General features: G+C 49.1%; 7 protein-coding genes across 7 annotated transcripts; 4 read left to right on the forward strand and 3 right to left on the reverse strand.

Moving 5' to 3' along the window:
* Positions 1-143: 143 nt before the first annotated feature.
* K444DRAFT_638467 (uncharacterized protein) lies at positions 144-2433 on the reverse strand (the record flags this gene model as incomplete). The annotated part of the gene is made up of 3 exons (XM_024884258.1): positions 144-2212; positions 2268-2309; positions 2364-2433. 3 exons carry the CDS (start codon positions 2431-2433, stop codon positions 144-146), a joined length of 2181 nt encoding a protein of 726 aa, XP_024726788.1.
* An 832-nt stretch (positions 2434-3265) lies between these two features.
* Positions 3266-3625, forward strand: K444DRAFT_622488 (uncharacterized protein). Its single transcript, XM_024882111.1, has one exon. It carries the CDS (start codon positions 3344-3346, stop codon positions 3557-3559), a length of 216 nt encoding a protein of 71 aa, XP_024726789.1. The 5' UTR covers positions 3266-3343; the 3' UTR covers positions 3560-3625.
* Positions 3626-5215: 1590 nt separating this feature from the next.
* On the reverse strand, positions 5216-6713 carry K444DRAFT_622491 (uncharacterized protein). The gene is made up of 2 exons (XM_024882112.1): positions 6505-6713; positions 5216-6449 (listed from the first exon to the last, which is right to left on the reverse strand). Exons 1-2 carry the CDS (start codon positions 6508-6510, stop codon positions 5442-5444), a joined length of 1014 nt encoding a protein of 337 aa, XP_024726790.1. The 5' UTR covers positions 6511-6713; the 3' UTR covers positions 5216-5441.
* A 292-nt stretch (positions 6714-7005) lies between these two features.
* Positions 7006-8043, reverse strand: K444DRAFT_622492 (U6 snRNA-associated Sm-like protein LSm2). The gene is made up of 4 exons (XM_024882113.1): positions 7835-8043; positions 7617-7764; positions 7440-7530; positions 7006-7385 (listed from the first exon to the last, which is right to left on the reverse strand). Exons 1-4 carry the CDS (start codon positions 7846-7848, stop codon positions 7342-7344), a joined length of 297 nt encoding a protein of 98 aa, XP_024726791.1. The 5' UTR covers positions 7849-8043; the 3' UTR covers positions 7006-7341.
* A 1723-nt stretch (positions 8044-9766) lies between these two features.
* On the forward strand, positions 9767-11157 carry K444DRAFT_622494 (uncharacterized protein). The gene is made up of 2 exons (XM_024882114.1): positions 9767-10137; positions 10241-11157. Exons 1-2 carry the CDS (start codon positions 9984-9986, stop codon positions 10666-10668), a joined length of 582 nt encoding a protein of 193 aa, XP_024726792.1. The 5' UTR covers positions 9767-9983; the 3' UTR covers positions 10669-11157.
* Positions 11158-11639: 482 nt separating this feature from the next.
* Positions 11640-13647, forward strand: K444DRAFT_285301 (uncharacterized protein). Its single transcript, XM_024871608.1, has 2 exons — positions 11640-12126; positions 12199-13647. Exons 1-2 carry the CDS (start codon positions 11771-11773, stop codon positions 13481-13483), a joined length of 1641 nt encoding a protein of 546 aa, XP_024726793.1. The 5' UTR covers positions 11640-11770; the 3' UTR covers positions 13484-13647.
* A 758-nt stretch (positions 13648-14405) lies between these two features.
* K444DRAFT_638472 (uncharacterized protein) lies at positions 14406-26329 on the forward strand (the record flags this gene model as incomplete). The annotated part of the gene is made up of 12 exons (XM_024884259.1): positions 14406-14668; positions 14738-15271; positions 15327-16072; positions 16122-17056; positions 17206-17252; positions 17643-17828; positions 18025-18366; positions 18602-22677; positions 22737-23300; positions 23503-24681; positions 24747-25241; positions 25290-26329. The coding sequence occupies 12 exons, from the start codon at positions 14406-14408 to the stop codon at positions 26327-26329; spliced, it is 10407 nt and encodes a 3468-aa protein (XP_024726794.1).
* Between the last annotated feature and the right edge of the window lie 1513 nt (positions 26330-27842).

Below are 27842 nucleotides of genomic sequence, written 5' to 3' on the forward strand. Positions count from 1 at the left end.
GAGCCTTATTCTAGGCTGAGTTGCCCCTGTATTCCCTAAATGAAGGTCTTGACAGTTTCAGATCCAAATTGAATGTGCCACGATCTTCCAAGAAATACTGCATATCTGATACTGTAGATAGAACCGATATCTTCGGATTGCAATCAGCCTTCTAGCTCGACAAATAGAGGTAGGGGTGAGTCGCTGTTGATCCCAGGTTGCGCTCCATGGCGAAGGAGCATGTCCTTCGTTTTCAGATATTTGCCAGCTTCTGCGAGATCAAGAGCGGTTCTCCCACTTTTGTCTTTCGCATTGAGGAACTGCTGAGACTGTGGATGTTTCAAGAGAAGTTCGGTAGCTCTCCATGCGCCATTCGCTGCTGCCCAGGCTAGAGGCGTCCGCAAGACTTTCCCATCTCTTCCGTCTAGCCTAGCATTCTTGGCGAGTAGAAGCTGGATAATAGATTCATGGCCGTTTAAAACAGCCCAAATTAGAGGCGTGCGTTGGTGTTTTGAGTCTCTGCAGTCGAGGTAAGGATCACACTCTTTAAGGAGAATCTCAACTGCTCCTACTCGTCGCTTCTCTTTCTTTGGATTCATGGATAATTCGATCAATGCCGTGTTGATCGTATCTGGATCCAATAAAGACCTTACATGAGGGAGTCTGCTCCACGATGAGAGATTTTTCAAGTCGTCTTTCTCTGCCGAAATAGCTGCTTGAATGAATTCATGATTTGCGGCCGCTCGCTTTGCTGTAGAGCCTGTGCGGAGTAGTGTATCACTACTACCACTTGATATTGTTGTCCGGCTTCTGGAACTGAGTTGGCTGAAACGAGTTGTAGAGGCTGATGTAGATTCCAAATCACCGTTTGTATTGATGGATAAACGTTGAAATGCATTGCGTGGGGATTGTGGGGAGGAATATGGTGAGGTTAACTCCAAATTATCATTGGACGGGCCCATTTGGCTTCCCGGTGATGTTGGGAAATTGGGAACTGAGACTGAGGTAATGTCAAAGCCTTGATGAAGAACTGTAGGTGGTTCTTGCACTGCGACTGCTGCGCCGACGATCGGATCTTGCAAAGAAGGAGATGCATCAGTGATAGCCTCTTGACGAGATAGTTGCAATGGAGATGGCCAAAGGGCTCCGGCAGTAGAGTTTGTCCTGTCTAGATTTCGTAAACCTAAATCTGGCTGGGGGCTAGCCCCGATGGGCTGGCTAGTTGTCGATTGTCTGATTCTTTGACCATCTTGCAAACCGCCGAAACATCCTCCCTCGAATACATAACCAGCCGATCGAGAATGAGCAGGCGATTGGTGTGTTTGCGGCCAAGACGACTGAGCGCGTTCCCCCAGACTGGCGATTTCAGCCAAATGACTAGAGTCACCTATGTCATCCATATGTTCTGTTCCCTGCAGGAAGACATCTCCCTCATCGCCTCTCAAAGAGGGGAGTTGTTTAGGTCTCGCACTGAGTAGCGCGTTGACCTGGGAGATAGAGTCGGTTGGTAAGCAGGAGTTATCAGAATCATATGGCTCTTCAGCAAGGTCGAATGATTTCCTAGCATATTGGCCATGAAGATCTCCGGCGGCTGGCTGAGAAGCTAAGATTTGACGACGCCTTCCGGATAAGGGGGATGTGCCACCACTATATGGTGAAGAGAACTCTCCTTGGGAGGCAATTCGTAGATCGCTTGTAGTAGCCGGCGGTTGTTTTCCGTTTTGAATTCGCTGCAACAACGCCGCCTTGATCCAGTCTTTATGCCCCTCGATTTCAACCTTCGAAAATCCTTCTTCTGCCAATTCTTTCTTCCACAGATTCCATTGTACCTCCGACTCATTGTCATCTTCCGCTAGGGTAAGGACTGTCTCTGCTCTCCGCCCGGCTCGCACGTCGGCAATCAGCTCGTCCAATTTCTTTTCGATCCTCCCCAAAGATCCCGTATTCAGAGTTGTCAGATATAGTGTAAGATACGATTTGTGTACCATCAAATCATTCCTTATATCCTGCAAGTTTCCCGCAGCAAATTTAATCCTATCCCATGTCCGTTTGGAGTCCGTCCCGAGGGATCCGTGCTTGATGAGGAGTTTGTTCAGCGATAGTAATACACTTTGGCAGTTCTCCCCTAGCAGGCCCAGCTCCTGCCTCTTCACTGCTCCCGTTCGGTTGAATACAGAGTCCGGGTTATCGACTTCGTCTTCGAGTTCTTTGAGAACGGTATGCAACGCAATGACTACCGTTCCAATTAGCAGTTGTCCCAACGCGTTTGGAACACCCAGAGAGCATACCTTCGTGTGAAATCTCTTCAAATGCCCCCCCTGCTCCCTTGCCTGTACAACACCATCAGTAAGGATCCACGCTCCGATGGCCCTTTTTCCACTAACATGATTTATAGACTTTCCAGGCCAGCTTCCCCACCGCGATGAAGTCACCGACCGAAAACCCGAGGCTCATCGTCGCACTTTGCTATATTTCGTACTTCTCGCTCTTGCGCATCCTTTATACTGACAGGTGCCATCGCGCCAGCGATCAAGCGGGGTGTGGGCGCAACTGGGCGTGCCGTGTTGTGTGGGTGGACAAGGCTGTGAAGTTGGGCGGAGCCAGCGCCTCAGAACGCCAAGCGCTCGCTTCAGCAAGTCAACGGCAGGCACAGCCAGGCCGGGCGTCGTCTGAACCTCTTGTTGTATCTTCACACTATTTCTAATTTTCTTTATATTCCCAAATTAACAGCAACAATCGTCAGGGCCACCTAGTTGTCTCTGGCAGCTGTCCCCAGAATCTTGCTAGCCAAAGTGCTGCTCTCGACTCCTCAAATCTAGCTCATCGAATGCGGCTGAAGATGTGAATCAGCGGGGCTGTCATTGCGACTGTGATCCGAGCTGAACAACTACCAGCTTGTTATTCTCCATGACACCTTCAAGTATTCAATACCCACCAGGCCCATTGGATCATTCTATGTCTCAGTGTTACAGATCCACCCGCAGCAGGACAAAGCTGGCTAAGACCCTTCAAAGCAGTATCAAATGTAGTCTACATTTGTATTTGTATTGAGCCAAGTCTAGCTATTACGTTTTGTGGCGTACGGAGTATGGCTAAGTCCACTAGAAAGATGGCGCTGAGTAAGCTCTAGGCAATTCTCGAACGCCCCCAATGGTACTGGTTCCGGTATCTGACTTGATGCGCCACATTCTATCAGATCGACGCCTGGGGATTTTCTGAATGGCTTCATAAACCTTCAGTTTTGGGAAGTTTGTGTATTTAGCATCTTCATAATTATGTAATCGGCAATCCTTTGATCGATGGGGATCATTGAGTTGGTCCATTGTTTGCTTCTTGTCACCAAGTACTTCACCCCTCTTCATTTATGTGGCTTCTCCTTTTGTTGCAAGCCAAAAAATATCCACCTTCTGACTTCTTCACCGCTTCTGACAGACTTAGCAAGGCTACAATAGCCCCAATCTTACTCAAATGTGCGATTGTTGCTCCGCTTTTGGTCGCTGTAATGTCTCAGCCAACGCGTAACCCGTTGCCTTTTCCTGTATTATTCGGACTTCGCAATCAGCTTCAGCCTACCCGGTGAACATACTGAAATGATGGAAGCCTTTCATGCCATAAGAATTCGCTGTCTTGAACTTTCTCATGAGCGACATATCTTGATATTGTATAGCATTAATCATACTCTCTGTCACAGCTATCAAGGCGCAGTCGATATCTTCAGACTGTATCAGTAAGCGTGACCACGTCTCTGGCAATTACTTGTCCCAAATACTTACACAAGTATATACTTATATGAACCCAACTGCCTGGACCATCCGCGTCAGGGCCAGCACAGCTCGGCAGCGGTAGGAATCGATCCATAATCAGTTACGACAGTATCCGCTTTGGAATCGGGAAGCGATCCTCGAAATTGGGGTGTCGAGCATTTTAAAACTGGAACCTCGTTAGATTTCCATCACCACGGCAAATATGTGGTTGATTTCACATTCGGTTTGTCCCTGATGTTCTCCCCACACCGATCCACTTTCTTCGTTGGATTTACCGGAATCAACCGTTGCACTCGAGAAAGATTCGAATTTTGGACCACCTGGTGTAGTGACAGTCGCCATTGCAAATAGTGTTCGGAGTACTGCTCTGGAGAATAATGGTTTAGTGGAGCACCCGGAATTTCCAAGAGGCAGGTTGAGGAACTAGGTCCAGTTTTAGGTGCGGTAAGGCATGCCAATTTGAGTCAAGATTCAATTTCTGGTCGCAAGTCGAAAAGGTTCTGCTCCAGAGAGCGACTAAACAGCACACTAGAAATTCTTAAACTGTCCATGGGCCTTTTTCGGGCAACTTCGGCGAGGCAAACAGAATGGACTCTTCGGTGTCAACAGTACTTGCCAGAACACGGACTGGTCTGAGGTTTCCGAGGCAAAACAAGACTTTCCAAACTTCAGCGAAGACACGACTTTTCCGTTTGACGAGCTCAGTTTCTTGCATGGCGTCGAGATGAGCCCAAAATTTCCTCCAATGGATCCTAAAATGAGCTTCAGTATCTCAGACAGCGCTCTATCATCTAGCCAAGAAAATTTGTTCTCGTCCACTTCTTCCTCGTCCTCCCACGAGTTCAATATCTCAGATAGCCCTCCAATATCCAGTCAAGAAAGCTGTTCTCCTCGTCGAATCCTACAATCTTTGCCCCCCCCCCCAGCACCGTCACCACCAACAACTCGCCGGACCGCCCCTTTTGTTACATCCGCAGCAAGTCGTTCAAGAGAACAGGCAATCTGAAACGCCATGAAGGCGTGCATTTACCAGAGCAGTGGAAATATTATTGTAAGCAGCCGGATTGTGTGAGGAAGGGACGCAAAGGATTCTATGGAAGGAATAAGTTGAGAGCGCATGAAGAGCAGGTGCAGGGGTTGGACTTGTAGCTTGCAGTTGAGGTGACAAGACGGAGTAGTCTTTTGGGTATTTTTGGGATTTCGGCGTAAGAGAGGGTGAAGAAAGAGTTTAGAAGAGGAAGTTTTGGCTTGGCTCGAACTCGAGTGAAGAGCTTGAAGCGTGTAATTGGGGATGAAAAGCACTAGCTCCGGATGGTTGGAGAACTTCCTGCCTTTCTACTATGTTATACAATGAATCTTGATCAGTGCAATAAAAGTATAACAAACTTGTGAGACTTGCTAGAATATTTGGCGAGATGCTCGGGAAACTTCCTGTGCTTGGACATAACGGGCCAGGAGCCGGTATCGAGATTTTGGCCTTGTGTGCAAATCAATGGATACTATTGATTGATGAATACTAACAAAGCATTTCACAACTGCATGAAGGAAAACGCCTTCAATGCATATGACCCCGTGACGCCATATCGCTAATAAACTGAAAAGGGATGTTCAACGTTCTACGCTCATGAAGCAATGCAAAAGCATCTCCTATCCGGCCAAACGTCATCCAAGCATCATTATGTTGTTCTCGTAGCCACATTATCGTCGTGCCTTGGCCATAGCAGTTAATCTTCTCCGCTTCTCTTCTTTTTCTCGCTTGTGTTGATTCTCCTCAGCCAGGGCTTCGGCATCCTCACGACGAGCAATGCGAGCAGCTTCTTCTTCCTCCTCGTCAACTTCGAAGGCAGCGGCTTCCATGTCGGAAGAGACATCAGAGGCGTAATCCTCTTCTTCCTCTTCTTCCTCTTCCTCGTCCTCACTACGGTAGAATTGGTGTTTGGATGAGGAGTCGTATCTATCATCGCGGTATCTGTCAGGACCTCGATCATACCGAGAAGAACCAGATGCAGATGGTCGAGAAGAAACTTTTGCACCAAGTTTAGGTCGGGCTGTTCCAGTATACCCTGTTGTTGCCGTAGCAGCTTTCTTGACCTTCTTCTCTTCCAAAGCTTCCGCAGACTTCTTTCCAGTGCCAACCTTTCCGTTCGAGACCGTCCGCTCACTGCCCTCAGCACCATTCCGTCCATCCTTGAGCAGTTGCTGTCCTGCTTTTCGAAATTTGCCATTCGGGCCCAGATTCTTCTGCAGATTGTGTGCCTTCGTTGCCTTCATCTCTTCCCTCTCCCGCTTGCTGGGAAGCTTCTCAATCTTCTTATGCTGAATCTTGCCAACCTGTCCCAGCGTTGCCTGTGCTGCCTTGCCTCGCGCCATAATTTCTGCATATGAGCCCTTCTTAGGAGGCTTTGCCGATTCGCTTTGCGGAGGTGGTGTTGGTTGCCCATTTTTGAAAGTGGTCGAAGGACTCTGCAAAGACGGCCGACCATTCTGACTCAACTTCATTTTTGCCATTGAGGAATCGGCTGCCGGCCGCTTGGATACTTGTGTAGTCGGATTTGAAGAGCCACCCGTTGGCGGTCCGGTCCTCTGTATCTTGTCTACGGGCTTCCGGAGCTGCTCATCGGGTTTGCGCTTTGGGAGTGGAGGTATGGTATGTGTTGTCGCCGTGGGACTCGGCTCCCCTGTAATCTGGGCTAAGATATCACCGATCTGGGCCATCTTCTCAGTATATTTTGCAAGCTGGTACCCAGAGAGTTAGGCTTACCGGCATCGTGGTGTCATGTACAACGTGGCAAAGAGTAGAAGAAGGAAATGGACATTAAGGAACCTCCAACGCGAGTCGCGTGGTCTGCGGGCATAGGAGCGTCCGTCAAAACATCTGGAGGGTAAGTTTGTACAAACAGAGTAGACGTGTTATGTTCATGAGTGATGACTGTGCCCCCGGGTGAAATAAATTGTTTGTGGTAGTTTCGGAAGTCGTGGTTGAGGCGCGAATTTAGTTCCGCAGGTAGGCCGATAAGAGAACACCCGAGGATTAGCGAAATTGTCACGTGCACATGGCTTGAACAAAGGGGTGACAAGCTGTGCGGGGAAGATTAATGTTTATAATAGCTTTTTAGTTGAGGTGTATATAGATAGAGCTATTGTGGTTTTGCATTAGAGCATTAGCCTGACATGGAACTGGTGCTTTGTTCTAAGCATGCAGCAGAACCGGATCGCAGAAAGCCAAACAGGATGCGGGAGACTTCTCTGAGGTATTCTTCATAGCTATTTCTTTCACGTATCGTCAAAAGTTAGAATCTGGATTTCTATGACCACAAGTCTTCATTATTTTGGGTATTTCTCGCTGTAGACTTTACTTTTGAGGCAGACCGCAATATCCTGCCAGTCTAAGCCTTTTGCGAGGTTGCAAACCATGGATATGCTCACTTCCGGTGTGGTATCGAAGGGTGAGAGGTATGGATGCCTCTTGACCATTCATGGGGACCTTCCCAGCCAAGCTTCACTCAGGCAATATCTTCCATGGTTTCAGCAGCCCTTTAACCATTGTTCCCATTCAATTCAGAACCCCATCCAACTCAGATCATCTCAACTATGCATATCATTTCGCTTTCGACGCCTGATTCGCGGCTTCTCTCCTTGTTGCTATTGAAAAGAAATTAGCAGTTGGTGGAGAGAAGAGGAACTGGGTCAACAAACCATCCTCCAGCAGCGCTGTATCTACCGCACTACCAGGCAAATGCACGTATCTGACCACACTACCTCTGATGAAAACATTCTTGACCGAGGACTATGAACAAAAGCAATCAGCATGCGCTTCAAAGCCAGGATACCAGGGGTTTTTGAGGCTCTACCCCGCCAAAGCTTTGTACTGACCAAATGAGGATACTTCAGCTCTTCCACCACTTGTATATCATCGAGCTTGATGTTGAGGTACTGGTCGACCGATTTCAAGGTCCCACGTATCTGAATATCGTTCTTGAGCTCGACGGTGACTTCGTGGTCAACCAATGTCTTGAAGAAGCTGTTTATTGAAGGTGAAGATCAGCACACGGTCAACTAGGGAGACGAGGAGTGGCTTGGATCGCACTAACCTGAAAAAGAGCATCTTGAGACAGTGAAGGAGTACGCAAGGATCCAAGGTCTTTGGCCGTTGCGTGATGCTGTGTTGAGGTCGTTGATGTCACGGATGTCGTCGAATTTGAAGGGGTGCCTGACGAAGTTCAGGCACCAAACGCCTAAACGATGACGAGACAGGGGGCATGACCTCTGAATAGAAAATGCCCGGACTCGATCATCTTGGACCGCGCCAATTGTATATTTCAGCGGATGAGAGATACAACTACCTCAGAATGCTTGAAGTTACGAAATAAATGCATATTGTACCGCCTGCGAAAGGTCTGAAAGTACGAGGTAAGCACATCAACTCTGCATCGTGCTTTTTAACCCAGACGAATCAGATAGTTTTCTGAGTCTCTAACCTTACAGGAACTTCACGGGTTAGCACCCCTGCGTCGTAGTTGTAGAGATATGCAGGATTCCGCACAGGCCGGAGATTTACATTTTTGTATTCCCTCAAACATTTCTATCCCATGCGCTTTTCGGCAAAGCCGTCTTTGTTTACCTAGAGGGGTTCGGAGTGCGCGATTAATTGTACAACTCTGGCAAGGCTAGCAAGACAGCATCATGGCTTTGAAATGGACACCCTCTTGACTTTGAGCCAAGGCTGAAAGTATTGGAAGTTGCACCGGTCAAGAGAACGCGACCTCGTCTACCCTCAACAGCAAGCACACCCCATGGCATTGAGCCGTTCCACAACCCACATGGACCCCTTTTCCTCTTGTTCCGCCCAAAGTATAACCGAATGACTGGGACTCACTGTGTTCTTTCAAGCTTTATTTCGTCTCCAAGGCTCTGGATTTGGTTCGGAGAAGGGCCGAATGCCATCAGATATTAATGGGAGACAAATCGTCCACGTCTTCTTGTGTTTGGAGGAGATGTTTCCAGACAACCACTAAGAGTCGGGAGATTTGTATCTCCTCCAAGCATCCTTTCAGGAACACGTTTCATTGTCTCGGGACCAAGACACGGCATGAATAAATCCGTGGTTGAGATGATGGGGCAGGTAGTTTATCTCTCACTCAGACTCGGATAATCATCATGCTATGTAAGTTATAACTATTCCCTCTGTTAGGTGTCGCAATTCCTCTACACATATTCAATCAGCAAGTCCTTCAGCCTACGTGCTCTGAGAATATATAATGTGGGGGTCATCTTCCCACCTTCTGGACACAGAAAGCTTTGTCTATGGTGGTGGCGAGGGACATCCCTGCATGACTCCCTGGCACTTCCTGGTGGTCTTGAATTACGGCGCTAGCTCCTTGGGATGCATTCTGCACGGATCGTACTCGACATATTTTGTATTATGTTCCTGGAGTCTGTTCGGGGAAACATCCTTGCTTACTTTGGAGGCACAAACTTCCATTGGACGAAGCCCCTACCCCCCTCACCTCTTGCCCAGGGCTCACATGCCAACAGCTGCAGGTAAGAAATTCAACGGGTAAAGTCCACCTCCCAAAACTGACTGCCATGCAGATATACCCTTCGAATCTATGGGCCCGACAACCAATGAGCAGTAGCTTGAAACGTGGCATATCAGTTTGTGTTCAGCGTGCGGATGGCCTGATTTCTCTAAAACATTTCTTCCAGGCTGCTCGATATATCTTGACCCAAGGCACAAAACTCATCCCCGTGCGCATTTCGAGATGCGAACGCGATGACGGAGGACCAAAGTCGGGGTCATGGGGCTGGTAAGGTTCCCATTCTCTCGGACCAAGAACCTCGATCATTTGTAGATTGGCGGTCTGAGAAACATACTGAAGTCATTTCTCTCTTCGCCAAGTAATTGGGGGCGGGACGAACCGCCGGGGTGCAAGCGAAGCAAGTAGGTTCTGGGATGATTCGTGCTCACCTTCCCTGTATTCGCAGTTGGCAATATGCAAGATCTTACACATGCAACCTTTGTTGCTTCAAATAGTGTCAGACGGACATACTTCCAACTTTTGAGGTCTAATTTGGTCTTGCATTCTCAATCGGCTCAGATGGGCGCCAATACCCATAGATAAGCATCTGTTCCAGCCCTATTTTCTCACAGACACACTATTTAGAATCTCATTCCCTGCGCCCTCTCCCTCCGATACCTTTACTTTCTAGCACCCATTTTCAACATCATTTCTTTCCAGAATGGCTGCCACTGCAGTCGAGCCAGCAACAGTCGAGGTTCCAGGTCTTCCAGATTACGTTCTTGACCCCAATGCTACCTTGAAGGATGCTACTGCCACCTGGAGACATGGCAGAGCTCCCGACTATTCACAGACCCGCAAGGTCTACGAAGAGAGTACGTCAATCTCAAGTTACCTCGGGATCACATCAAACTGCTTCCATATTCTGGTTCACGCTGGCCAGACCGCCTCTCTATCCTTCCTACTAATGATTCCTAGCCAAAACGAAGAGCCATGAGGCAGCAAGTCTTCCCAACCTAGTCGAGAATCTCGTCAAGAACTGGGAGGTTGAGGCAAGCTTCAAAAGCGATATTAGTGACTGGCGAACCATCGATCGGCCCAACTACACCTTTTCGATCAACGGAGGCCCTCCCCAGTCAGCTGAACATATGCTCAAAGTAGGAACTTACAACGCCATCATCTCGCCCAACGATTTCTACAGCCCCGAGAACTCAGACTTCTCCTCCAGCCACAAGACCTTTAAACGCATGATGCCGACATTCGCATGGGAGGTCTTGGGTGTTTACAGTGGACCGCCGGTAGTGGCGTTCAAGTGGAGGCACTGGGGAACCATGAAGAATGACTACGTCGGATTAAATGAGTGGGTTGCTCTTCGAGGAGTGCTGCTTATGCTGACAATGACTTAGCAAAGGAGAGAAGGTCACAGCGAAAGCCCACGGGGGACTCATCGAGATCTACGGCATTTCCGTCGCTAAAGTCGACGAAAAACTTCGCATTCAGAGTGTGGAGACATGGTTCGACCCGATGGAGATGTTCCGTCAAATCGCACCGAATGGCATCGTCAACAGAACACCACACGTCCCAGTCGCTGGGGAAGACCTAACCTCACAGCTCTTTGGCGACGAGGGTGAGGATGTTGCGCATGGGCTTGAGCATTCGCATCTCAGTGCAACAGATGGTGCATGTCCCTTTGTTGGGAAGCAGTAAAGGCTCCATGGATTCGTGTCGTGAGTTTGATTTCCGATTTGGCGGCGCGCAAAATAGTACAAGGATTCTCAGAATTCTGTGTTTTGGATGTTTCAGATTTGGTGGGAAAGTCTTCACCCTGCTGCAGTCTCTTATCTGAGATCCTCTGGGACGCTGCTCCTGGCCCGTCCCAGAAAAGTAGGTTGGGTGGAAAGGTTCGTAGGATTGAAGTCTGTCAGAGAGTGCCTATATACATATAGATGCCTAAGGCCATTACGGTCCGTGTGTCAGCATATCAGCGCCTGCAAGCTAACCATAATATTCTAGCATATACTTGGCAGCGGCTGAATCTTTAAATTTTATGAATGTCAATTGGCTGGCGCCTTCTTCGCGTTCACCACATCAACTGACAATGCTCCCCACACCCATCCCTGCTTCTGCCCTGAAACATCTTCCTCTGCACTTAGGTGGGATTTTTCTTGCAAATCACGTGCACAACACCTGGTCTTTTCCATGGCCCAACGATAAGATCTTATCGCGATAAGAAAAAGTTCAACCATACGGAGTATATCTCGTGGCCAACTCCTAGCCACAGAAATGAAGGCAGTTCCTCATATTTTGTTTGCAACCCTCGACTTCGAGTCTCCACCTCAAGGCAGTCCAATTCAACCTTGAGTTTTTCATGGATCCAGGACCTCGTCAGGCGATCATTTTTCGAGGGCAAATTCACTCAACTTCTGCCTTTTCTGAACTCCCCTCTACACATTCTTGGGACTTGGGACTTCAACTACAACCTCCCAATTACTTGTACTTTGGACTTCCATGTCCTATACGATGGCCGCGTCACCTGGGGACTTTCTAGAGTCACTCTTCAACCATATTGCGCTGCCTCCCCGTCTCCCAGGCCGACAAGATACAAGCCTCGGCCGAGTCGAGCGTGGCCTCGTCGAACGCCTGCTAGATGCAACTGTCAAATTGTCACGTCTTCCACACAATGATTCTGCTGACGAGTGGGAATCACTTCGTCGTTCTCTTGAGACTTGTAGGCGAGTCAATTCGGGTGGCAGGCTCACCAAAATCTCGCTTTTGACGGCCCTGCGAGAACTGCAAGGTCGAGATTTCATCGCTCTTTATATTACAGAGCAAAATGCCGCCCTCATCATCCGACTACAAGAAGAGTAAGTTGCATATCATTATCTACTAGCCCCCCTCCCCCTTTGGCCCTGACTAATGTTTTCCTCTTCTACTAGTGGTGATTCGGTTTTATTCGAGGCATTTGAAGCTTCCCCTCTGTCCGAAGATGTGCTTGCTTCCAAGAACGCCCTACAGTGGGACTTCCCTGGTTCCGCCGTCGCGATTCCAATCTCCGAATACGAAAAGACCTCGTTCCAAGATGAGCTGGCGACATTCCTGGAGAGGGCAAGCACCGAGTCGATCAAAAGATTCGCTGCGCATACGAACAAAGCTGGATCCTTCGCATTTGAGAGCCGGGATACTGTCGACCCCGCGCTCATCACACAGATGCTGATGACACTACTGGAAGTCAATGGCAGCCGAGCATTTCCTCCACTACTTCAAAAACGCGTACGGGATGATGTTTGCTGGAGCGACGGAGGCGAAAAGCCCTGGAGACGATGCCCTTTCTGGCTGGTGCTTCGCGTCGCCGTGCACAGACACCTGTCCATTACCCTTGGTGGTGACGTTGGAAGAATACAATACAAATTTCTGATTTGCCTCGTCCTCTCACGCTTTCTTGACGAGTGCCTTGGTCAGATAGGCCTTGATCTCGCGGTCTTTCTGAAAACCAAGCTGTGCCGCCGTCTTGTCAAACTTGAGGTTGACAAAGAAAGAGCCCCAGCCAACCTCTCCATTCATTACGAATACTGGTTCACGGCTCTTGGGCCAGACTTCCGCAGATATACCAACACTGCTGCAGAACAGATTAGTGTGGCTTGGGAACCCTTTAAGAAGCGTATACAGCGCCCCATCCTCACCCTGCCAAAATATGCCGACCCACGGCACCTTCTCTTATCGCTGCCCAGCAGCAAAGATTATATCCAGCGAGTTCTAAACGAGCCTTTTTATCGATATACTGCACCTCCGTTTGTTTCTCTCTACAAGCTGCCGCAGGATTATCAACTCTCCTCCACAGTTCCAAAACCTGGGACAGCCTTCGCTAATCGATATTTCAGACTCTCTGAGATCGAGACCGAGATCGAGCTTAGAGAATCGTTCGATGTGTCCGCCCTGGCCACGGATATTCTCTGTGAGCAACGTTGCATAGAGCTTGCTACGGAGATTGAGAATTATCTAAGCACTGTTGGGGATGCTTACGATAGCAACCCCGAGCAGAAGAGTGTTATGCTCATCACGGTCATGGAACTTTGGGTAGGAATGGACGCATGTGCTGCAAAGATGTTCAGTTTGCTGAAGGACTATAATCCAGGTATTCCCTCTGATATTTTGGACGACCTGCAGATAGCTCGCCTTAAAGATATTCAGCGTATTCACATGATCCGAGAATATCTATCATAGCGACGTCGCATCTTGTGAAGAGGGCGAATATCCCACACTTTCTTCATTTCATTATGGGGGGCAAGCCCCCCAAACCCCCCGGGCCTCGCTGCGCTCGAAAAAATCTCACTTTTGGCACCACCACCACACCAGAAAGGCCCGCCACCACGGCAGTGGCCCCCGGAGGGCCAGCGGAGCGTCACCAACGCCCTTTTGCCTCGCCTATATTAGTCTCGAGCTCCCCGCTCCTTCAGCTGTTTCCCACGAGAACACCACCTCTAGAGTCATGATAGAATCCGATCGACGACAGCACTGAGGAGATTTGGTCCGCAAAGACGTTAAACTACGATGACAATACCCAGCGCGGGGAGGTCGCGTCCTCGAAAAGCTGGAAGAGTACCATTGCGTTCCTCGTACTACTTAATTACCAAAGTGAAACTTTTAGTACCAGCGCCCTCTACGGCAGTACCACAGCCCCACGTGACGCTCCAAGGGCCACGAGAGACAGAAAGCCCCTTTTCTCGAGATGGATGAGAGCAAAGCCATCTACGGTAGATGGAGAGAATCGTATTGATTTCAGGCTACGATTCCCGAGCTACAGGTTAGGTTCGCTGGCATAGTGTCGCGACTTTGAAAAGTACTTTCAGATTAGAGCTCATTAATGCGTTTGAAAGGAGAGATGCACTGGCACCTTCGAATCGATCGTGCCGATTCGCATAGGTGGTAGGTGGTGCGTCGTGGGGTCGCTCCTTCCTCGTCGGGCTTCACGTTTGCGACTGCACCTTTTACCTGCTTCGTCGCTTGCTTCTTCAATCCCCAACCCAACCTTTTCTCTCTCCTTACAACATCTCGTCTCAAGGCATCAAAGCTTGCGATCTTCGCGTTGTCGCGCGATACTTCCCTTCACCATCGTCACCACCTCCTCCTGATTCTCGGCGAAGAGATGGAGGCCCTAGCGGATCAGTTCCTCAATCTCCCCGAGGGTTATGACTCTGATGGAGCAGCCTCGGAGGATGAGCAGCCTATCGCCTTCAGGCAGGGAATGCGCCAGATCAGGGTCATCTTCGAGAACGCATTGGAGAATAGGACGACGTCCAAGAAAGCCTTGAAGAATCACCGTCCAATTTCAGCAGCTCCCGGCACGCAAGAGCACAGAGAACGCTGGTATAACATCTTCATGGCCTTCTTCAAGACCCTCAATCTTCCGTAAGTCCTTTTCTCGAGACCTACCCTGCCTGGGACGGGACACCAGCTGACTTCTATCCCTTCGCTTAGACCAGCAGCAAAACCTCATGCTGACCATGTTTACCGCTTTATGGACGTCGCAGCCCGGACCCTCATCAAGAGCTCAATCGGCAATAAGGATCTCCCTTCACTATCCACGCTCCAAACAGGCCTGCGGTACGTGCTGGGTATGCTTGTTGAGATACACGGCTTCACCGCCACCAAGCAAGACTCCAAGCGAATGGAGTCGCTCTTTAACAAGTTGGTCAAGGACAAAGTACTTTTCAAGGGCAAGTGGAGGAAGCCCAATCGCGTAGGCTTCCAGACAATCCTGTATCTGGTTGATGCATGGATGAGCTCGGGTTTGAAGGATGGTGTTCTGTCTTGGGACGTCCACATCTCCAAACAGCTCAGCATCGTCCTCATTGGATCCTTTGGTTCTCGCTGTGGGGACGTGGTCCGCTCGAGAATGTATGCCGGCATGCAGTGCTTGTGCTATAAAGACCTCGCTCTCTCCTTCTCTGGTGGTGATGATACCCAGGACTTGATCTTGAATGTTACCCTGCGTTTCGTCAAGGGTTACAAGTAAGTCCGACAAATCCTCTCGGATCGGCAGTACCGATTTACTGACTTGATGCAGGGATATGGACAACGTCGATCGTTGCTTTCGAGTCGATGCGCTTCACAGCAACGCCCACAATGCCACGTGTGCCGTGAAGATGCTGCTCATTCAAGCTCTCCGAGTTGGTGCTGTTGCAGCAAAGTCTTGGTCGGAGCTCAAGGCGCAGACACTTGGCCGTGCCGACAAAACCGTTCAATGGACCACACCAGATCATCCTGTCATTCCAGCCCTGATAGGACACAATGCATTTCTTGACCTTGCCAAACCTGCTAGTGTTCAGCAGCCGCTGAGAAACATTCACGCGATGGCGTTGAAGGCCCAGTTCGTCAACAAGTTCCGTGTCCATGACCTTCGTCATGGAGTACTCGCTGATTTGGCGCACCTTGACGACCAAAGCAAGATCCGTGGACATGCTAGTATGGCATCTGCTGCTTCAGTTGGGCATAGAATGTCTACTTTCATGGCAGACACAACCGAGTCTTACATTGGTGGAAGCGATGCCTCGACGTGGACCTTACGTGCCGAATCGTCATGGACTGACTCGAGAAGACCAAAGATCAGCCAGGTGCCTTTCATATCTAGGCCAATTCCCCTAGATGAGGCGGTGAACTATTGCCAAAGTATGAAGTGGGATCATCTGGACAAAGCAAAGATCAAACGAGCGCGTTATGACTTGCGCGTCCGACAAGAGGAGGAATGGAGAGCCACGTGCCGCACTGATGCAGCACCCTTTGTGGCAGCACCCTCTGCAGCTTCGAATCCTGGTAAGACTACCCCTTCCTCAAAAGTACTTTCGGCTAAGATCATTGCCAGCCTTGCAACCCCTTGCTCCCAAAGACATCAACGCCAAAATCGCCACAAGAGCCTCTTCCGACGATGACAAGATCGACCCCTCCCTGCTTGCGCTGTCAGTCCCTGGAAAAGTACTTTTACAGTCGACGCCGTCCATCCCAGTCACCGAATCGGCAGCCCCGATCCTCGATGCCCTCTACCAGCCCTGGTCGGATCCCGACAAGGTCGAATCCGAAAAGGCCTTGAATGAAGAGGAGGCTGACAACGCTCAACACTTGATAGGCCTGATTCTTGGCTCCTCCGAGGATGGGCAGTCTGCGACGACAGAAGATCTTGCAACTGCTGAGGAGGCCGAAGAGGCCGAATTTCTTGACGCTCTTGAGGATTCCCCAGCACAATATGCCACGGACGATCCCATTCACGCCAACGCCGACGAGTTCATAAAGTACTTTTCAAGCATGAATGTTACCAAGCACACGGTTCTCTGGGGCTTGAGCGAGAGCAAGTTCAATGAAAAGGTCGAGCAATATCTCCCCTGCGGTAACAGCAGGGATCGGCCCACTCGCTTCGTCTTCTCATGCCCCAATCGTATATATGGTTGCCCTTACACTTCGTCGTATGGACTTCAAGTCGGTCGCCACCACGCTATCTGTACGAAAACATCGGCGGAGGTCACGCTGGCTTCGGAAAAACCAGCAACTCGTTCCTTCAAATGTAGAAAGGAAGGCTGCGCAGAGGAGTTCGCATCGGTAGCCATACGATACATTCACGAGCGAGAGCATAGTTGGACGAGGAAGCAATGCGATCTCGGCTGCACAGATGGTGCCTGGTTTGACCAATACGTCCAGTGGCAGAGGCACAGGGACCGCTATCATGATGATAGGTGGGATGTGACGACAACTTGTTCTTTTCCCGGCTGTACTCGGACTGACCCTTTCGCGGCCCAATCCGATTTGGTGAGTCATCTGAGATGGGTTCACAAGCTGGAAGTGACTGCGACGAAGCAGTATTTACCACCAAAGCCCTCGCTGCCAAAATGGGGAAAGAGGCCCTGTCCGTTCCCGGACTGTGTGCGGGCTGCCCCAGGAGCAGCTGAGTTCCCTAGTGTACAAATAATGAGCCATCTCATGGGAAGGAGGGGAAACTGTCACGGTATGTCCGAAGAGAGGGCTGCAGAGGTGGTCAAGGGCGTCATAATGGGAAAGAGTATCGAGGAAATTATCGAGGAAATGGACACTGTCGATTCTTGACTGGCTGGGAGATGCTAGTATGGGGTGTCGTTTATTGCTACTCACTGTTGCGACTGCTGCTTTGCCAAGATGAGCATCATTTGGAGGAAATGGACACCGTCGATTCTTGGCTGGCTGGGAGATGCTAATATGGGGTGTGTTTATTGCTACTCACTGTTGCGACTGCTACTTGGCCAAGATGAGCATCATTTGCTAGAAATTATGCGGCCCGTGTATTTCAATTGGAATTATGACCTGCTCTCATTCTCGAGGCATTCCAAAGAGGAGACTTTAATACTATTCCTGTTTCCAGACATGCGGCTTGCAAGGGTTCTCGGATGACTATCTTCAACGACCCAGGAAAAGGTTGCTTTGGAGAACGCTATTACACCGAGTCTGACGATTCTTCAAGGCTGCAAACCCTTCACCAACAAATTGAAACCGCAGCCGAACAAGCCCGCACGGCCAAAGAGCAAGAATGGCAAGAAAAGACCTTGGAGTAAGGACAATCTTTCCCTCAATTTCATTTATTCCTACTCCTGCTACACTATCCGAGGCTATATCATATGCATAACAGAGTCCATGATGGACTACCACATTGACTTTCAATGGCTTCGCCAGATCTCTCTCATCAGAGTCGATGATGAACTCAGACACTACGAGCACAGGAAATACTGACTTGAAAACCATTTTAGGTTTAAGAAACTCGTCCAAGAGGCATCCGAAGCCTCCTGTGTCATCATCACTAATGAATTCCTAGTCAAGACTCATGACGACAGACATTGCACAAAGTGTTACCTGGATCGCAAAGTTCGACGATTTAGAATGGACGCGCATGAACACCCATTGCCGGCAGATCCTATACACGCCAAAACGGTGGTATTTGAACTCAGCTGTCCTAATGCTTTCGCTGCATACCGGGACTGCTCTTGGCAGATAATCAGCAGTCTGGCGTTTCCAACAGCACAAGTACCGGCTTTCGAGCCTCGAGTTCTACTTGGAGATTATTCTGAGCTCAAACCCTACATACAGTCAAGGTATGCAAATATCTCTTTTACAGAGTATGATTGACATTGCATATCTAGCTTCGGCTATAGCAATTTGTGGACCATGGTCTGGCTTGGATTTTCAAAACCAAATGCCGGGCTTGATTATAAACATAGTTCCAATGTCTGGGATTGATTCTTGACATTTAAGTCTAACTTTATTGAGGCCTTCCAAGCTCTCTCTAGCGTCAACAACAAAATCGTTCTTGACAACACATTATGCAAGCCCCCGATTTCCCGTCGGTGTCGAAGACATTTGTCTCCCAAACGGCCTCAAACTTGGGTACTTTGATACGCGGCTGAAGATCTGGCCAGCTCGACTACCACAGACACAAAAAGCCACATTTGCGCACCACTGCCAGTTCGCCATGCCAGCAAATTCGCCATTCTCGTCTTTGAACATCTCAACCGACTTTGCTATGGATTTGAAGGGGCCTTCGTCGTACGAAATCGTTGCTAGCCAAAGCAGGTGTCCTTCTGGGCTCAACATCCATGAATACATGTCGTTTCAAACCCTTTTCTCTGGAAAATCTCGACGATGGCCTCAGATTTTGGTTGAACTTGGGTCTTCCAATCTGAACTTTAGTACGGAAGCGACGACGACGTTGATGACTTTCCTAGCACTACAAATAGGACCTGGAGATAAAGAGGATCCTCTTGGGGTTGTTCATGGAGTCTTCCGAGATGAGGCCTTTTGTAAGAGGCTTGTGGATCAGCTTGGCCAGCGCCTGGACGGGATCTCGTCCAACTGGCGCGAAACAAATTGCATGGAGACCTTGATCACTATTGCACATCGGCTGTTTGAGCTTGGCGATTCCGTTTCTGCGGATGCTGTCAAGCTGCTTGAAAAAGCCCGCGCAATCACCTCTAATTGGATTTCTGCGTTGCGATCGGAGATCCAGACTGCAACAGATGCAGAAACCTCCCGAAGATGCTCCCGGTATGCATTTTGGGCCGCTTTACTTTGCAGACGGACGTTTACCTTATACGGAGATCAGCCAAGATTGCCGCCCACAGCACTTCGGAGTTTCATTGAGTGCTCTGTCTCTTTGCAAGATAACATGGTCAGCAATCCTGCTATGCTACCTTTGGCTTTGAAAAACGCTTTGATCCGCGACTTCAAAATGGTCCACCAGATGAGATTCACCCTCAGGTATTCTCTTGAATCCAGTGAAGACAGCCTGATATCGTCGATCACTACTATCTGGCCAGATGTTGGAGGAATCCAATCAAGGAAGTTCTCTCGATTCGAATTTCTTCCAGATCCAGACCAATGGTGGGTCCAGGTCATTATTGACGCCACTTCCCAAACTACGCAGCAGACTGTGCATTTCCACCTACTGGAAGGACATCTGCTCGTCATGGGGAAACCTATTGGCAAATTACCACCAGAATGGAGAACAGCAGTGGTTCTACAGCAGCTCTTTGGCAATCAGGCCTTGCTGACATATCCTTCATCTCTCCCTGGCATGACCTACATGCTCGCCATCATGATGAACGGCCACCAGATTCATCTTGGATTCCGCAACGGGGAGGTATTTGTTAGGGCACGCGTGCATGATACTGTTTTAGAGCTGATCCCGCCACAAGTGTTTGGGACTCTGGATCATTTCGATTTACCTGCATCGTTAGTCGACAATTGTGTGCATTGGCTGGATCTAAGGACCCGAATTATTGAGATTAGGCAGCCACCAAACATATGGACGTCGAAGCAAAGCAACTGGCTCCTCAATTTTAGTGCTGGCTACGCAACGCGCCGCACTTCTACTCTAGTCGATCCGCACTCTCCGTTGTTCCAACGTATTGCACGCACTTTTGAGCACTTCGAAAGCCGTCGACACTTAACGGCATTCCAGCCAGGCCGGGGTAAATTGACTGTCGAGCTGCGGCGCTTAGAGCTCTCATTCTTTGTGAATGGAAAAAACCTGTTTGAGTCTCCTCAATTGAGATCCGAGATCGATCCCAACCAAGACGCTGGTACGTGGTACGGACTGAGTTCCAAGCTCGTCCTGAGAGAAGTGGCGAAAGTGCGTGATCCAGTCACCCATTACTTGTCTTCAGTTCCACAGCGTCAAAGGAGTATTTTGGTGCCTATGGGAGAAATCAGGTATGGTCGTAACGGTCAGCATATTTCACTCTTTGTTGCGAATGATGGCGATTATGCGAAATTCACGATCAATGATGTTCTTGGACGTCTTGATTGTCCAGCTGAACCCCGACTTCTGTACTTGAAAGCCATGTATCATGCGTACACGTCATTTGTGCTCCCAGATCCTCTAATAGGCCGTACTGGGACCGAAGAGGCTTTGCATTGCCTGAAATCGGGATACTGCCAGCCGTGGACTCCCGTCACGACTGGACCCTACCGAGGACTGCAATTGATTGCGAGGCTGACTCCTCGGCGAGAATACTACCCGAAGGATATGGAAGTAATGCAAACGACTTTCTGGGACCCTCATCTGACAACAGTTATCCAGCATGACGGATATCGGGCCATCGTGGATGCTATCCTAGAGAAGTCAAAACAGCTGTCTGTATTCTCTCTAGAAAAGATCCATCTGCCACCCCTGGAGCCCGTTGGTGAGACTCACCTGATTCTGCGGAGTCGTTTACGGCGCGAGTCCTACCAACGACAAAACTCTGACTCGGATGCACTACAACCAGCCGAAGATGAGCCATATGCTGCACGAGACCGTTGGCGGGTTAGCCAAGGCCGGACTAATGTCATTGAATGTACAAATCTCATTCGCGTGTGGCCTTCAGCACTCCCAACTACTCGAGACCTAGCTGGGATTTTGCAGAACTGGCCAACCATTGGAGGCTATAAGGGATGCTTTGGGAAAGTCCTACTCACGGACCTCCTCGATGTGCAATGGGCGACGGACTGGGGATCCCTGGTCAATCTTTGCCGAGAATCCAGCTCCAAAGATGCTTATCAGCTGATGTTCTTGTTTGCCATCATGTCCTTCCGTCATGACGTGGATATGGATGTACTAAGGACCTTGATTGCTTTCACTGTGTTGCAGGATTTGAAAGTACTCAGTCCGCCAAAGTGGCCAGCTTACAGTCAGTTTCGACAGAACCAAGTCCCTCGAATTGACTACCTCTTGCAATTGATGAAGTCTTGTCTCGTTCCATATAGGGGAGATCTACGATCTACTTTTGAGTTCAATCTCAATCCAAAGCAGCGTAGGAGGCTCGAGTCTGCTGAGTTAGCACATGAGGAGCAACAAGAGGCGGACTCAAAATCGCTAGCTGAGTTTCTTCTCAAGCAGTGGCCCTGCCCTGAGCCAACAATCGAGGGACTTCCCATGTCCACACCTCTCTTGGTTAATGTGGGGAAGGCTTTGGAAGTCATCCGACCCGAGTGGCTGCGTTTGTTCCAGAACTTGGAGCATTCCGACTATGTTTCCCAAGTACAACGTGTCCTGGATTGCCATCACGCCAATCTCCGCCGCCCAGAAGAACCACTGGTCCTTGGGTTTGGAGAGCAAGATATTTTTCAACGTTGCGACAGAGGTGGGACATTTCCAACATTACAAAAACTGCTTTCTAAGGCTATTGAAGTTAAGTCCGGATGTCTCACTTTATCTCACACATTCGAGTCGAACAGGACGAGGCCAATGCCGAACCCGAATCTGGACAATGGTAGACAACAGAAGCTTGCTCCAGCTCTGTCTCCTGAGATCCGGGAGCTTGAGACCATTATTGGGATTGTTGCCAAGTCCAGATCCGCAGTCCGGCGGCAGTATGGAGAGGATCTGTTTCAAAGTCTGAAAGCGTTACAACAGTTCAGGAGCGCTTCACAGGAGCAGCAACATAATTCAGTTAATGCAGCCAGACTAGCCGTAGAAACCTCCCAGGCTCGGTTGGACATTCAAAATCAACTGGATCGCCTTCGGAAGGCATTGGAGCGGGAAGAACCCGCTCATTGGCTGCAACAAGCTGGGCTCTGGCCGTCAATTACACCCGTCACACTCCTCGAAAACTTGCGCTCTACCTCGAGCTGCGAGTTCGGGTATGGAATAAAGAATGACCTTCTCTCCTACGCACAATCAATCACAGTATTGCAGCGACTCCTGCGGGTGGAAGATGCTCTCCAGAAGGGAAATATGCAACGGCTAATGGAAGAGCAAGAGAACCTTGGACATTCTAATTGGAAGCCACTGGATTACCCAGATTGGCTTCTCCTTGAGATTGACTCCAATATCCTGATCCGTCCTGGTCAGGTCGACGTTACTCTTGCAACGATATCCCCGGAGTCCGGGTCTAATTCAGTGTTACAGATGAACATGGGACAGGGTAGGTTCAAATCGTTCAGTTTTCCGCGCACAATGAGCGGAGCTAAAGCCTTTGTGTAGGTAAGACATCATGCATTATACCGATGGTTGCTGCAGTGCTTGCGGACGGTAGTAATCTTCTGAGGGTTGTTGTGCCCAAGCCCTTGCTTTTGCAGACTGCCCAATTACTGCATGCCCGCCTTGGCGGACTGCTAGGTAGAGAACTGAGGCATATTCCTTTCTCCCGCAAAACTCCGACCAGATCAGCAACAATTGAGGCGTTTCACAGAATTCATCGGGACATTCAAAAGTCGTCAGGCATTTTGCTGGCGCTACCGGAACATCTCTTATCGTTTATGCTGTCTGGCCTACAGCGACTGTCAGATGCCCGTATACCTGAGGCGGCATCAATGATCAAGGTACAAAATTGGCTCACCAGGCGGGCGCGAGACGTGTTAGATGAATGCGACAATATCCTGGCTTTGCGTACACAGTTGATCTATCCGTCTGGCTCCCAGAAGACCGTTGACGGGCATCCAATTCGGTGGGAGATTGCTGAGGCTCTACTCGGCCACATTGATGGCCACCTCCACAATCTACACAAGGGCTACCCTCACAGCATCGAGGTTGTTCGGCGGGAGCAAGGTAAGAGGATCTTCTTCTCAGAAGCTGTTTGTTTTTTTTTTCTTTCAAATGAGTCCCAATAACTGGTCATTTTGAGATATTCAACGCTGACTTTCAACGGGCGGATTCCCTGTTGTATTTTTCCTTCGCAAGGATGTCGAGGATGAGCTTATCTCCCGGCTGGTTGATGATATTTACCGTGGCCGAATATCCATCCTGCCAGAGTGCTCAAAATCCGATCGGCTGTCTATTAAAAAGTTCATCTCGGAGGCTAAAGTATCCCCTGAAGTAACGCATTCGATATCCAAGCTTTTCTCCGACAAGCCGGCTTTTAGGCAGGCTATCTATCTCCTCAGAGGGCTGCTTGTTCACCGAATTCTTCTGATGACGCTTAAGAAGCGTTGGAATGTTCAATATGGGCTGCATCCAACACGGGACCCGATCGCGGTTCCCTACCATGCTAAGGGAGCTCCTAGCGATCAAGCTGAGTGGGGACATCCAGACGTTGCAATTCTCTTCACCTGTCTCGCGTTTTACTACGACGGCCTAAACATCGCCCATCTGCGTCAGACTCTGGAGCATGTTCTTAAATCTGACGATCCTTCTCAAGTATACGACCGATTCTCACAGAACTCAAGTCTTCCAGACTCCTTGAGAGAATGGAATGCAATCAACGTCGATGATGAAGCCCAGCTAAAAGAGATATGGCAGCATGTCCGTTATAATGTCTTAGTGATCGATTACTTCTTGAACAACTTTGTTTTTCCGAGGCACGCTAGGCAATTCCAAGTCAAGTTGCAAGCTTCGGGTTGGGATATTCCGCTGTTCTCTACTAGTAATACACCTGTCAATGGAGATCCGAAACTCAAGCCTTCCATGGCGTCGACGACCGGATTCAGTGGGACGAATGACTGGAAAGGGATGCTACCTCTAACAATCAGTCAGCATGACCTTCCGGGATTGTCGCACACAAATGCCGAAGTTTTGACCTACCTGCTCCAACCTCGAAACCGCAAGTATGTCCTTGCCGCAAACTCCCGTGGGAGACATATATCCGAGCACGAGTTGCTCGGGAAAATCTACCGGGAAGGCATCCGAGTGCTGATCGACGCCGGGGCTCAGATCTTGGAGATGGACAATCTCAGCCTGGTAAAAGCCTGGCTTGAGATAGCCCACGAAGCTCCGGCTGCCATTTACTTCGACAAGAACAACAAGCCGCAAGTCTTGTACCGAAAGGGACATCAGATGCCTCTCGTGGCGTCCCCTTACGCTGACGACTTGGGCGAATGCCTGGTCTACCTTGACGAGGCGCATACTCGAGGCACGGACTTGAAGATGCCTACATATGCTCGCGGGGCTTTGACTCTTGGTCTTGGGCAGACAAAGGATCACACGGTCCAAGGTTTGTCAAGCCTCTTTTATTATCTCTCCCAATCCTGCTCCTTGCCATGAGCTAACGTAAAATAGCTGCTATGAGACTGCGGCAACTGGGAACCTCACAATCAATCACCTTCTTCGCCCCGCCAGAAGTGCATCAAAGTATTCTGGACCTCCGCAAGAAGGAGTCAAGTGACCCACTATGCTCTTACGACGTCATCTGCTGGCTCTTAGAGCAGACCTGTAGCGGCATCGAGCAACTCCAGCCGCTCTATTTCTCACAAGGTGCCGACTTCTGTCGCAGAGCGCAGGCGGCTTTGGATCATTCAGAATTTGTCGCTAATCCACAGCAACGTGAGGCTTACCTCACATCATTGCGACAGGTCGAACAGCAGACTCTAGAGCAATTATACGGGCATAACATGAAGGCAAAGTCCTCCACCCCATTTGGGAAGCTGTCTCCTAGGATATCTGTATTCATTAAGGAGCTTAATACCCGCCGCAAGGGCTTCCAGGATACGGGAAATGCGGTCCATGGATCTGCACTGCAAGAGGTTGAGCAGGAGAGGGAGGTAGCTTATGAAGGTTCGTCTTGATAATTTCTACTTTTCTTTTTGTCTGTAAAGTCCAGAGCTAATCAGGCATTCTTTGCAGTGGAAGCAGTCCGCGAAGTGCAGAAGCCGGTTCATTATCCGGCATTCACATTCCCTGGCCTGCACAGGAGCATTATCAGCTTTGCCAAGACCGGAAGACTTGCTGCCGATTCAGCTGCTTACGAGCAGGCTTTCTCAGCCTTGAGGCGCACTGCTGTTGGCAGAAAGTATGGCATTACTGGTGATGCCACATCTGGAAAGCTGTATGTTTCTACGGAGTTTACGAAGACTGTCAACGTCCCGTCAGGCCGGCCTTATGATCAGTTCCAGCGTCAAGTCAATTGGATCCTGTGGAGCACTGTCTCTGAAACAGCTCTGATCATTATTCCCGAAGAAGCCGAACATCTCCTCCAGCTTGTCAAGGAGTCCGCATCACCACCAACCCATATTCTCACATATGCTGCACCCGTAACGCGTAAGATGTTGCACTTCAACGATCTACAGTACTATGCCGTTCCAAGCCTGCCATCCGATTGGGAAGCTCCGTTATGGCTGCGAACTGAGCTGGGAATCTATTCCGGACGTCTGTATTTCGAGTACTCCGAATATAAGAGCTTATTAGAGTATCTCGGCGTCCGAGAAGAGACGGGCAGGATTGGGGAAGACGAAGTTGACGACGTGGGTCTACAAGTAGATAGGGTCGAGGAGGAGCCAGAAACGTCAACGGTGGAATTGGACATTGAACAGAAGGCGAAGGCCTTTACCCGCGAACCTTTAAACTTCCTACAAGAATGGCTGGCTGTTCGCCGCAAAGGTCAGGATTTCGCTCATACGCCAATGGGGTTTATCTGCCATGGAAAGCAGTTGCTAGAAAGTCACCCCTTCTTCTCACCGAATGACAGTGATCAGATTAGGAAGGAGGTCCAGATTAAGAAGGCAAGAACTACCAGTGGCGGCGAGGACGAGGCTGAAGGTGAGCTCTATGATGAGGAAGCCTATAGCGATAATGTCGGAGAGGATGTGGATGATTTTAATGACGCGGAGTTGCTGTATGAGGAAGTGGATGAGGGGAGTGAGTGATTGTGATGTTCGTTACGAAGATAACGGCATAAAGTATCGGGAATACAGGGCATTATTTTATGAAGGCCACTAAATGCCCTGTAAGGTCTTACTTAATCTCCCTGTAGCTTTCCTTATTCCCTGTAAGCCCCTATAAGCTTACTGAAAGTGCCCTGAAGGCTTAATATGGGCTTATGCAGCTTGATAGGTACTGAACGCCCCCAAACGCCCATAAATATAGGCGAGTCCACTAATTAGTAGCGAGTAAGGGGGGGATAATTAACCCTAATGCACACCTCTCCACACACACTTTGTTTTGATTGAGAAGGCTAATAAACAGAAGAGGGAAAAGGAGCAAAGGAAATGGCTAAGGGATTAGAAGAAGGCTCATGGAAGGGCCCCTGGAGGAGTACGAAAAGTGTGGAAGCATACCGAGAAAACTGGTGCTTTTGTTATGAAGAATGAACAAGGAGGGATCAAGTGGTATCGATACCAAAAGATGATTTTGATTAAGAAGCTCTTGCCATTCGTAAGGGAATACTAAAAGGATCGTCCCAATATCCTTATACAAGAGAATAATACAGGACCTCACAAGTTACATTACTAGGGAAAGGTTTATAATCTATGGAAGATTATAAAGATACTTTGGCCAGGAAACTTATCTAATCTCAATGCGATGAGAAAGCCTGGTTTTAAATAAAAAAGGAGACTATTAAGCAGAGACCTACTAGCGATAGGAAGAAGTTGAGAGTGAGGTGGGAGAAATGCTGGGAAGACCTTTCCCAGAGCAAGATTCAAGAGTGGATTGCAGTAATTCCTGATTATATAAAGGAGCTAATACGTTTGGAATGGGGGAATAAGTAGAAAGAAGGTAGAAAGAAGGGTCAAGAGAAGATGGCTATATATTAGATAGTTATTTTTATAGATAGAATCGAACTGATTAAAAAATAATCGAAATCGGAGGTTTAGCGAGGTAAGCCACATTTCAGGGGACCCTTACAGGGCTTACAGGGGACTAGGACTAGCTACAGGAAGATTAAAGTAAGACCTTACAGGGCATTTAGTGGCCTTCATAAAATATTGCCCTGTATTCCCGATACTTTATGCCGTTATCTTCGTATAGAGTTGGAGATTGTTGAGAGATGGGAATGTCGACGGCTACCTCGACTCACCTGAGGAAGAGCAAATTGACGTTAATCCACGGCCAGACTGGTGCTAAGAAAATGTGGTGTTACTCCAGAGGTGAGATTGACTAGGCATGCAATCTTGCGTCAGTCCTCCAGATTACAAGTGTGTGCGGTAAAAGGTCCAGATCATGGACAACCATTTTACAACAGTCATGCAATCCTTCCATCTCAAACAATGCGACTTGGCCTATAACACTGGAAACTGCGGTCTCTTGTGCTGGGTTAAAACCCCGTTCAAAACTCCCCCAAATCCCCTGCAATGGAGGGCAGCCACCGACAGCCACCGAGAGCCCCCGAAATAATTGGGATGCGGTATTGCAATACCAGCAACGGAGGTATACGGAACA

Source organism: Hyaloscypha bicolor (assembly GCF_002865645.1).
Source record: "Hyaloscypha bicolor E unplaced genomic scaffold K444scaffold_189, whole genome shotgun sequence".
NCBI lineage: Eukaryota > Fungi > Ascomycota > Leotiomycetes > Helotiales > Hyaloscyphaceae > Hyaloscypha > Hyaloscypha bicolor.